The 12908-nt window shown below is 35.9% G+C and overlaps 1 protein-coding gene across 2 annotated transcripts in view; it reads right to left on the bottom strand.

The window, feature by feature from the left end:
- Positions 1-12908, bottom strand: part of If (integrin subunit alpha inflated) — a 154348-nt gene that overhangs the window by 11716 nt on the left and 129724 nt on the right. The window contains exons 6-8 of one of the 2 annotated variants that reach the window (XM_076429118.1): positions 5664-5712; positions 4077-4157; positions 291-466 (exon numbers count right to left, since the gene is read on the bottom strand). In XM_076429118.1, coding sequence (XP_076285233.1) covers positions 291-466; positions 4077-4157; positions 5664-5712 — 306 coding nt within the window. The remainder of the gene's footprint in view (positions 1-290; positions 467-4076; positions 4158-5663; positions 5713-12908) is intronic. The other variant, XM_076429119.1, reaches the window with a different exon arrangement.

The raw sequence follows: 12908 nt of genomic DNA, 5'->3' as shown, positions 1-12908 counted from the left end.
GTGCGACATGTATGCTTGAATGAAGAAATTTATTTAATTATATCCTATAAAGAGGAGTCCCTGTAACTCTGAAAGTTTCAAAATAAAGAATGTGGAACCGGTCATTTGAGCGGTGGCTTGTATTTAGTGTTAAAGGTTGAATTGCTACCGAGGGACTGATGACATTGATTGTGAGTCGGTACCCTTTTCCCGAGAAAGCAATAAATTTGCCGGGGACGGGTTACTTTCACTGGAGGAATTAATTTCAATCGTTTCTTTTCCCATTACGTGTTAATATTTCATGAGCATACTTTGCCGAGGAGTTGGGAGCCACGAGGCACGCCGACAGCCGTGCCGCTGTCGCCATTTCCAATAAAGTCGCCGGCCGCGACGGAGTAACCCATGTAGCTATCGTCGTCCTCCGCCGGTCCTTCCTTGGTGAACATTATTTTCGAGCGGCTCTGCAACGGCTGCGAAAATGCTTGGCCTGCAAACCAACCGAACGATTGAGGAAATCGGCCGAGAGAACACGTCGGCTTTCAACACATAGTTTTCCAAACACGTTTTCGTTATTGACTACGACCAATGGTATTTCAAAATCACAACTCGCTAACACAAACACAAACGCAGTGACTGTATAGATTGTGTACAGGGCGTTTCTGATCCGATGGTAAAACCAGAAAGGAGATGATTCTGCAGAAAGAAGCAGCGATCGAATTAAACAGAAAAATCATTTCCCATATTTTATGTTATAAATAGATCGCGGATTTTATACATTTCTATAGCAAATATGACTAGGTGTAATTTAAATCAGTAAAAACATTGGAAGAATTTTAAAATCTGTTATATTATTTTCAACCTATCAAACATGTTAAGATAGAACATTTAAACATTTTTATTTTGTATAAAGATCCGCTGTCTAGTTATAAATCATGATTTTTAGGTTAATCTATCGTACAGAATGTAAAGAAATATTTGGTCTTGCCTGCCATAAGCGTATCCTACATCTTTGGATCCAGGAAGATGTGTAAAAAAGGTTGCCGAAAAATTGTTCTTCACCTCGAATTTCAAGGTCAAATTTTTGTTCAGACAAATAAAGGTTTTTTCAAGTCAAACAAATTTACGTAGACAAGAATAAAAATGAACCGAACAGAAAGAGATTCTGCGAGCAGCAATTTTCTCGAAAACAAAACTTCCCACAAAAAATTTTATTCCACATTCCCAACTTACTTTTAGGTGCAGATTCATTCCTTTTCAGGTTGTTCCATTGAATCGGAAATACGCTGTACATGTATATAACAGCAAACTTGTTAATTCTTTTATAATATTAAGTTGCAATAATTATGTTCGTAATTCTATTATGGATTCTAATAAATGGATTGTAACTCATGGAACGGCCTCCTGAAGATTGATTTTCCTTATACAAGATTAATTCTTGTACAAAGATGTTTATTACCGATCAGAATTGTTGGTATGTGAAATATTGTGAATATTTTGAATGAAGGAAATGAAAGTTCGCGCAGATTGAAAATATAAATATACGTAAATAATTTTGTGTGTGTTATTCAAGAAATTAAAAGTTTTAATTACTACATTTTAAAAATGGTTTCTTTAATGGTTTATCATGTACAATAAAAATTGCGTCTGCATCAATTGCAAGACAGAAGAGCATGACATTCATTTATTAAAATATAGAGTGGAACAGAGTATGTAATTATTTCTTTGCAAAGTCATCTGGATAGATAGTTCATTGATTGACTAACGACAAGATGATAAATAAACGTTGCATGACAACCGATGTCCAATATCTCAAAGTCTGGACGTTGATAAATCTCAGGCCTTTTCCGAAAGTATGTCTGCACGCGAAAAATGTGACGGTGACTGGTGATATACGACGTTATCCGCCATTGCTTACCAGAATGATCACTTAAATGTCATATTCTAGCCAGTTGAAATCTATTATTAGCTCTGCATTATCATAAAATATCCTTCATAAATTTAACGATTTTATATTTAATATAACTCCTATTAAAAAGTGGGACAATAAAAATTATAGTTATTACTGATAATGTATAAATTATTACTGATCAATGGAAGAGAAATTTATTAACCCTTTGCACCTAATAATTCTTACACGATTATTCAAAATATTTGTTGCATTATTAAACTTCTATTCAATAAATTACTAAACGTATCTAATATTTTAATAAACCACCGAAAGTATTAAAATTCAGAAAATCATATAAAATGGAAATATTTCAGGCCGGAAGAACACCTTGGTTTTCGAATTAGAATAGCTCCGAGTGCAAAGGGTTGGTACACTTCGAAAACATATTTTTAGCAGCCAAAGTGACGGAAAATTGCAGTAAATATCTACGAAAATATTTTCAATATTCAATAACCGCGTTTGATCCACAAGATCTGCGATCTAATCCTAAAAATTGCAATTTCTAAGTTTCTCTATGGGAGGAATACCTCTGCAACGAAAAAGTAGGACATCCCATGAGTTAGAATCCATCGTCGACAACGCTACGTGAAAGGAAAATGGCAATCGCAGTCAGAAAACGTGTGGAAACGACACACTGATAAATAAATAAGCCGTTTAACAATATTATTAATCTAGCTTCTAAGCACAGTTTTTATGAATGACGACTGAGGTATTATTCTGTTTCGCTATCGTCAGGCATACTGTCAACTAAAGTAGCAGCGGTGTCAGGTAGAGTCTCAAGTCGATTAGATACGTATTATTATTAATTAATTTAGCTGAGCTTCTCTGGCTGCCGCGCGAAGCTGTAGAAAGCGGGCCTGCACCTGTTAAATTATCGCCACCTCACCTGGCAGTAATTAATAAGTATACTAATGCCACACGGTGCATTAATCTTCAATCGGATATTAATCACTGTGTGTGTGGGGGGAAGGGCTGAGAGGGGCGTACGAGAGGCCTGAAACTGTCACGCGCCCAGGATTGCCGTATGCTAATTACTATACCGAAACGGTGCTAAGCGTCCGTCCGTTTCGTTTCGTTCGAACGCGACACTCATGGGCGTGACAGTTCGCCGCGCGGTTCGTACCGAGAATTATTAATCACAGGCATCGTGTTAATCGCGGGTGAAACAAGTGGAATAAGCCGGATGACCGAGTAATTAATGGAAATTAATTGGGGCCACTGCCAAGCATGTGTAAACGCTCGGAGATTGCGATTATGTACTGCTGGCTCCTTTCGAATTGTTTCGAACGGCGTCGACGTTCACCGATGGTCTGCGAGCATCCTCCTCCTCGTGGAAAACTAATTTTGTACATCAACATCTTTAATTAAATTCTTTGATCCATCTTTAATTTTTAACACCTCTCATCTTAACTATTAATATAAAGTACCAAATTATATTAAAATTATATTCAATGTATTCTCTTCTAACTGTAGGAAAGAATGGTGACTATATAATTGATTAATAAATAAAGCTGTATTCTTTAAAATTTAACCATTGAATCTTATTTTCAAATCGGGCACGAACTGGTACAATCATCTGATCATTCCTGACTGAAACTGGTTCCTTATCAGGCACAGTTATGTTCCTGACTCAAAAATATAATTCCTTGAAAAGGGTTCCCGAGATCATTTAAAGCAACTTTTCCCTTTCCGGAAATGTTCTACGTGGCTCTGTTAAGGAGTTATTAACGAAAAACACGGACGCGGTACGGTGCCACTGAACGTAGCGTTGGTGTTGCGCCGTGGTGAAGTAGCGAACAAGAAAGGGAGCTGAAATTGATTTAAGTAGAGCTCATTTGTTCACATTGGATCGTGTTTCTCGTGAATAGCTGCTTAACGAAACCGCGGAGATTTTCGCAAAGGAAAAGGTTATTTTAAATGACCCCAATAAGTAATTTGCAAATCAGTTTGTCACGAATTTGCGAAACCAACAAAGAATCGTTCGCGAACGTCGACGGAAACAACCGTGTTCCGAGCATCAAGCAACAATTTGTTAATGAGGTCCGAGACTGAAAGTTGATTAGAGGTTTAAGGGGTGGAGGGCTGGCTTTGCACGACGGCGTTGATAGGCGTCGTTCCGATTAGGATCGCCTGCAAATTAACGCGGTACCTGATGCATCTGCTTCGGGTGTGAACAACGTCGTCGCTACGAAGTTCAACGTCATAGCGGTGCTGATCGAGTATATCTGACCTGCAATTGTTTAACGAACGTCTCCTCAAAAGTTGCACTAATAGTCCACGGAGAGCTCGGGTGAACCGGAAGTCGTTCCCATCGCCCAGGCGTTACCAAAGCTCGAACTTCCGTGTCTTTTATTAGTATAGAAAGTGACTTCACGCCGTTCAATTAGTTTTCGGGGGGACAGATCCGACGCCATTCGATCGAGACTTTTAGAATAAGCCGATTATTTTCGCCCAGAATTTAGAAACCTTCTCTAATCGTGTAATTTTGATTATTTTGCGGTTATCTCTAATTAGCGGTAACCCTTCGTGCTTGAAGATCAGCGATAGTATCTTCGGATTTTGCTCTCTAAGGTCCAATCAGAAGTGGTTGAACTTCACTTTCTGGGACCAAAAATGTTGCACTTTATGTTATACAATCCTGTAGATTTTAACGAGAGAACTTCAAAAATTCAAGTTCTGATGCGCGGAATCAGCTCCGTCGAAATCTACAGGATTGTATAAAAAAAAGTGCAAAATTATTGGTCTCAGAAGGAAAAGAATAGCCTTAGAAGTATTGCAAATTTCGTTGGCTCTTTTGCATTGACAAGTGAACAATTTTATTATTGTATATTTGTAAAAGTTCTCACTTTCAGTGCTGACAATAGGTGCTGTCAATAATTTATTGTTTTACCTATGTTGTACTATGTACAGGATATATTTAAACGTTTCATCTGAATTAATTCTTTAATGTTCGTACTGCAATACTGTGTTTTGGACAAGATTTATTCTATTCGTTTTCACTGTTAAAAATAGCACTTGAAATCAAAATAAATTTATTCGATAAGACCTTAAATAAAAGATCTGGTATAATAAACGACTATTGTGATAAACTAATGCTTCAACTCATTGAAGATGTTAACTTGTGGTTATATAAATTTTACAGACAGAAGTTCACAGACATAATTACCATGTAAATGAACTATTTCAAATGGAACGTTTAAGTAACTCTCCATAAATGCTTCTCAATATATATTTCTGTAGTAAATGAATATGAAACAATTGAAAAATGTATTCTCGAAAAATCAACTACATAATCTATTAAAGTACAGTCTTCATTTGATATATAAATATCACAAACTTAATCTAATTTTCAGATAACCATTTCAGTAGAAATGCAATATCAACACAATAGAATTTATTGAGAAGCATTATTCATCTCCTGAAAATTGTAATTGAATTTCTTATACTGTCTTATAATTAAGAGAAATGTCTTTGTGGAGTGAAAATTAATTGGATTTCTTATATTGTCTTATAATTAAGAGAAATGTTTTTGTAAAGTGTAAATTAATTGGATTTCTTATATTCTCTTATAATTAAGAGATAAGTCTTATTATAAAGTGACAATTTAGAATTCTATCTTATTAGAAATATTTGAAACGACTCTCTAAAAGAACTGGATTTGTCTTTGTAAGACAATTTTGATTGCAAAACGGTGACATAGATGAGACAAAGACTGTGAATGGGGAAAGAATCTTACCTTGCCAGTACCAACTGCCTGGCGCTCCGATGAACAGCCTCTCACCATTCTGAAACAAGTAGAAAGGTGTGCCATTAAGAGAATTAGTCGATGACAAATAACTAACGTCGTAAAGCACTTTAGTTAACCGTCTTTATCAGGGGAATTTATTTGACTATCCCCGATACTTAGCACTGGTAATTCAGGACGAATTAAATTGTTTAGATTACGGTGAAAGCAAATCAAACTGTCTTGAATAATTAATACATACATTGTCTTTTACAGCAGTAAAAGTCACGCAGAATTAGAACAACTTATTTAAACATTTTTACAAGAACGATGCAAATAAATATACTCATGTTCAAACAGTGTGGGATGATAAAAAAACTGGATATCTGAACTTGGAGATATTTATTTACTTGAAAATGGTGATACAGCTACTTGTTATGCTTGCAATAAAAAGGTTGATAAATACTACATAGATTATTAATTTAAATGTATTATCACTGTTATTTTAATTATATGTCATCGTTCTTTATTAATCTTTTGATTTAGATTAATAATTTACCTACTGGCTGTCGAGAAAAAGTGAGAGCAAAATGTTTTTCAGAAAAATCTAGAATTTGAAATATTGTCTAAACTTAATAATCCTTTAAATGATTTAAATATCGACGGTCCGAAATAAAAGCACGATACTGGAAAAAGTATAAATATGCCTGCATCACAACTTGTGATATTGAAAGGACATTTTCAGCATATAAATTTATTTTATCTGATAAAAGGCACCTCCCTCAATAATATCAAATTTTCTATATGTCCACAATAAATCAATATTACTCCTCAATAATATCAAATTTTCTATACATATAATTAATTATTTTCATAATAATAATTTTACTCCCTTCAATAATATTAAATTTTCTATATAATTAATTATTTTCATAACAACTGTTGAAAATATGGAAAAATTATCGTCACATATTGTAATGCCAATTACAAGCAGTAATAAATATTATACAACTATTCTATGTATATCATATTATATCCGACTGTTTCATTCGTCACTAATACAATTATTCAGGGCGACTATTTCACATATATTTTTTGCATATATGTATTTTACAATTATAAAATTATAAATAAGTATAAGTATTATAAAATTTGCATAAACTTCCGCAGTCTATTAATAATTCAACTACGAATATAAGATAAAATAACACAATTTTAATTGTCTTTAAAAACAACAAAAATATGTTCTATGAAATCATTCCTACAATTTCAACGATCACGTAACAAAATATTTGATAAGAAATATGCTAACCTCCCTGCCATATTTAGTGTTAATTGGCCATTTCCCAAGACCCAGACTGGAAGATATGATTTCTTCCAGCAAGGAATCCCGGAAAGTAAAAACAAAATAAGAATTCCACTAATTCCAGTTAAAATTTCTCGCGCATCGTGTTCCAGTCATTTACGTTCGCAATAACCGCGGACATATTCCTCAGGCATGCCACAATCTGTGATCCAGCAATCATTTATTTCCCGTTTAACATTTTTCACATGCGTTTACGCTAGACCGTCGTAAGTAGTATAGGCCTGCACACGTCGGACGGGTAAAGCCTGCGTGAAAGTTTCATGTTCCATGCATGGGAACAACCGATAGGAAGGTTCCACCGCGATAGGTATGTCGATGATTTCGAGTGGCAGTCGAGTGGCTCATGCACCGATTAAGTACTGTACAGCATCGAGCATCGAAGACCGTGTGTTCGATCCAAGTGCGTCGTTTTATCACCAGCCGCGATGTTACGACACGTTTCTCAAGTTGATCCGCGGTACACGCTTGAAATTTATTAGTTTTTGATTGTTCTAATTCGCGGTATTCCTCGCACAAACCTTTGAATAACGCCGCGGGCTTTGCGTAACGTGCGTTCCACTTTTATTGAAATAACAAACTCCAATTGCTGACGTGTCAAGAAAGTTGCACAAGAGATTTGTTCTTTTTATAGGGACGTGTGTTTCGGATTCTTCAAATGCCACGAGAAACAGAGTGATTGTTGCTGCAGTTCTGATCGTTTTTCATTGTTTGATTTGCTTAATTATACAGTGATTCCCACTAATATTCGGACACTCTTAAAATCACCATAACTTTTTTTAATATTGGAATATACGACTTGAAATTTTTGGAGAAACTAGAAGAATTGGTTTCCTACACAACGTGACAAAATTTTAAAAAAAACTGCAAGTTGTCGGAATTGCAGGGAAAATACTAAAAGCTGTATTTTTCAACTTTTTTATGTGGGCTTATATGGAAAATTTAGAAAACACGTTTCGTAGATCTGTATCAATTAAACATATATTGAAAATTTCATCGAAATCGGTCGACGTTGTAATGAGCTAGAAACGTTTAAGATGGTAAAAATTGCAGTTTTTCACGATTTTCGGCCTCCAACTGCAGTAATTCTAATGATTCTTGCATCTTTCAATGCCTGTTGTCTTTTCCCGCATCAACCGATTTCTATGAAACTTTCACAGTGCATATAATTGACACAGATCTACAAAACGTATTTTTTAAAATTTCAATATAGGCCCACATAAAAAAGTTGTAAAATGCAACTTTTAGTATTTTCTTTACAATCCCGACCAAATGCAATTTTCGAAAAAGTTTCTTTTCACATCCTGCAGTAAACTAATTGCTCTAGCTTCCCAAGAAAGTTCAAATCGCATAGTCCAATATTAAAGTGATGGTGTTTTTAAGCGTGTCCGATTATTAGTGGAAGTCACTGTATGTATGCGTTGACAGAAAATACAACAATGATGATTTTTAGTTTTTGTTTTGTTTTTTAGCTGTTTATTCGTCATCGTAATGGAAGGATTCATTAATTTTGCTGGCACTGATCCATTGAGATAAATAGTATGTTTTATAGGAATTTTTGTTTTGAATTCTTTAAATGCCAGAAATAGTGTGATTGTTGCTGCTGGAAGAAGTAACATATAAACATTTAATGTTCAGTTCGTCTTCATTTCACTGCAGCAATTCTAATCATTTTTCATTATTTGATTTACTTCATTATATGTATGCATTGACAGAAAGTACAACAATGAAGATTTTTAGTTTTTGTTTTCTTTTGTAGCTCGTTATTCATCAACGTAATGCAAGGATTAATTAATTTGGCTATCACTGACCCATTCAGATATGTTGTGCACTAGTAAAACGACTTTTACACGATTATTTTTAATAATTTATATTATGCATTGTAATACAAGTTACGTATTAATTAAAAATTTATATTAATGTCATTTATCAAAATTATGTTACACACATATTATATGATAGCAGCATCGGTGGAACCTGATTGATTAAAGTTTTTAAAGTAAAATTTGAGCATTGTATGGAATTGAAAAAATAACTGTGCAACTATATCTTCATAGTTGTATTGCAGGGCTTTCGATTAAATTCATGTATTTGTAACAATAGAAATAAAACCATTTTCGATTTAATGTATACAATCTTCCTAAAATTAAAAATGAAGGACGAGTCAATTTCTGATATTGATAACAATATGCAGCTCTGATAATTGTAAAGGTACTTATGACAGAGGCAGTGAAATTTTACTCAATCCATAAGATTAAAATCTTATAGATCGCACAGTTCAGATTTCGGTTGTCGATTTTTCAGCAAACTCGTCAAGATCGTAGCAAGCTTTTATCGCGGAGGCCTCCGTAAAATTGAACATGCGTGGAGCAGTGTACGATGCACACGCGAGCGAATAAATGTGCAGTCGCAGCATACATGCTGACCACTGATTTATCGTATCTCTGGTTTGCGCGCGAGCCGTCCCTTATCTTCGTCATTATCTAGCGAATTATAGAAAAACTTTCGTGGGTGGGTCAGTTTCCTTGGTGAGACGCCTGCGGCCACGAAAAATCGGCATGCCATATCGAGTTCGTTGGTTTCATGCATTGCATTATAAATAGACTGCGATTTTTATGCATTCGCGGCGCATATGGTTATCTAGAAGTCAGCATCGTGAACGATTTACCGCTATTTCATATTGTTCTATTTAATTCTAGCGACTTGGGCAACTAACTAGACTGTGGATCTGTTGGTATTCCTGATCACACACATTATTGGGAGTTTTTGTTTATATGCGGTGGGCAATAGAGTATAGAGAATGTATCAAAACATAACTATCTTATTTTGTAAGTGTTATTATCTATATATAAATAAATAAGTATGTAAAAAGATAAATAAGAGTCGCTCCTAATCACTCTCCAACAGGATCTCTGCGCAAAATCCTGTTTTCATTATTTAACAAAAATTGGAAACTTCTTGCATTAGGTACTTTAAAGATTCTTTCAAAACGTTCGTGCAAAATACAAAATTTTTTAAGGCAATTGTAAAATACCGAAGATAAAATCTTGTTCTCATTATTTAACAAAAATTTAAAACAGGCCTTCCTTGCATTACCTTCAAGATTCTTTTTAAACGTTCATGCAAAATATAAGATTTTCTACGACAATTGCCCCATTTTCGGGGCAAGTGCGTCCTAGTTGACACTTTGTACAATATCCTATCAAAATGATAATTTTCAAGCGAAATTAGAATCCTACATAATACTAATTCATCAGTAATAACTGTGGCAAGAGTTTGATGCCAAGAGCGTTAAGTTTTTACATACCCGACTGAAAATATATCAGTTTAGAGTCCAACTTTGCAAAAATTAGGGCCGACGAACCCCACTCCACCTTAATTATAAAATTCAGAAGATGAAAATACATTGCGACATTTAATCATTTGAATAAGTGAAATGGTGGTCGAAAATTATGGAATAGATATTAATTAAATTGTAGTTCATCTACAAAAATAGATCAAAGATCGTAACGTTTGACTATGAAACTACGGATTACAATTTTACTCATTAAAAAAATTATGTCAAGTTCATTGTATACATGTATGTGGCAACATGTGGCAGAAAATAAAGCATAATTTATTAACAAGCCACCTTTGCATAAATGCATGAAATTCACGATCTAATAACCGAAATAATTGTTTTCACCTCGCACGTACCATAAATACATTATGATTGATTAGCCCACAAATATTACTTTTAAAGCAACATTAAAATACGATGCAAATGTCTTCATAAATTGTACAACATAGGAGTAAGTAAGTGTAAGTAAAAAAGTATAGAAATCACCTATAGAATTGTTTAAAAATTTCACAGTGGATTTCAAAGAGGCACTGTAAAATTTTATTCACCATTCACGTGTTTTTCAGTCGGCTTCGTTAACGTCAGCCCATCGATCAACGCGATAATTATCCCGCGTTAGGTCGCGTGCGTCATTAAATTGTTACTGTCGTTTATTGAAACTTAATATTCCATCGAGAGGTTGGCGACGAAGGCGGGCCTCGTTAGCAGAGTATTTACCGAGGTTGAAAGCTTGTAAAGCCGACTAGCTAGCACGCGATGCCTTTATGTTTTACACGGTGTAACGGTAAGACTCCCACAGTCTTATCTAACGACGGTGCAACAGTAGTAAAGATTATGTCCCGCGTACATATTAATCAACGGTTCTACGCGAATGGTCGTAAGAAGTTGAAGGGAATCGAGACACGACGCACGATTATACCATGCAATATGAATGAGATCGGGCCACAAGAATCCCGGTCAGAAATACAATTAGAATTTTGAGGTACCTCGCTCGATAATAAATTGGAAAACATTGTGTTTAGGACATTTGATGGAACATACCTTCCTTTTCACCCTTGTTCCAAGGCAAAAATATTTTGAGGAAGGTACGACATGGGATGATGAAAGTAGAGACTTCATGCTACAAAATGAGCCTAGGTAGATCATCCGATGATTTTTCTTCGCAAAGTTATAAAAACTTAATGTGCTCTATGAAGAACTGTCTTTGCTCGACTCCTCATTCATTTGATGAAACATACCTGGCTGTTTTGCACTCATTCTGAGATAAAAATATTTTTGATGAAGGTACGATTTAGGATGACGAAAGTAGAAGCTTTAACCTACAAAATGAGCCTAGGTAGAGCATTCTACGATTTTTCTTCGCAGAGTTACGTGTTGGACTGTTATTATTACTGCTTGAGTTTTAAATCCGACGATTTGATGAAACACACCCTGCTTTTCTGTCATTGTGCTGAGATACAAATATTGTTGAGGAAGGTAGGATCTAGGACGATGGAGGTGGAGGCTTCATCCTACAAAATGAGCCTGGGTACTTCGTCCTACGATTTTTCTTTACAGAATTACAACAGCTTAATGTGCTCCATGAAGAGCTGTCTTTGCTAGACTTCTCCTTCAGGCCATTTGATGAAACATGCCTGCCTGTTTTGCTCTCAGTTTGAGATAAAAATATTTTTTAGGGAGGTACCATTTAGGGCGATGGAGGTGGAGGTTCGACTCCATCAAATGAATCCAGGTTGATCGCTCTACGATTTTTCTTTGCATATTTACACTAGCTTAATGAGCCTCAACAACTTCAAGCCACTTGATGAAACATGCCTGGCTGTTTTGCTCTCATTCCGAGATAAAAATATTTTTGCGGAAGCTACAATTTAAGATGACGAAAGTAGAGGCTTCATCCTAGAAAATGAGCCTAGGTAGAGTATTCTACGATTTTTCTTCGCGGAGTTACAATAAATTAATTTGATGAAACACACTTAATGGAAGATTGAGACTTCTAAGATTGCAGCCTCTTAATCACAAGTGCGCTTCGAACTCGCGCCGCGTCTCACGCAGCCACACAAGTAAGAGCAGGTTGAAAGCAACTCGGAGGATTGAAAAAATGAGAACACGTGGCCAGGACGAGGCTATGTCCTGGATTGAATCTCGAGGATTCTCTGGGAGTTCAACAGCACGTGGTCGTTGGTAAAAAAATCACTGAAACACTAGACCTGTGTGCAAATCTCTAGTTAGTCCCAGTATCTCGTATAGAATCGGCCGTTCGCGACCCCTGTTGCTGGCAGCTGTGTTGACCCCTGACAGAGGGGTCGCCACTACTCAAGGCCTCGCTTAAATATCACCGGGATCAAAGTGTTAATCGCGGGACAATGTCGGCGCGTTCTCTCTCGCCGGTGCACCTACGCGCCGATGCAGTCCTACGCCCACGCGCTGCATAGAATAGAATACAACCCGGGGAATTCCGCGGATCGAACAAGGAACGAGATGCACGGAAACGCGGGGAGAGCCTGATGGAGAAGATGGGAGAGTTACCGTCCACCTCGAGATGATTGGTGGTTCG

This window comes from Lasioglossum baleicum, chromosome 8, assembly GCF_051020765.1.
Source record: "Lasioglossum baleicum chromosome 8, iyLasBale1, whole genome shotgun sequence".
NCBI lineage: Eukaryota > Metazoa > Arthropoda > Insecta > Hymenoptera > Halictidae > Lasioglossum > Lasioglossum baleicum.
Note: the sequence above shows the minus strand (reverse complement) of the source record. Positions and strands in the feature narration are given on the sequence as shown.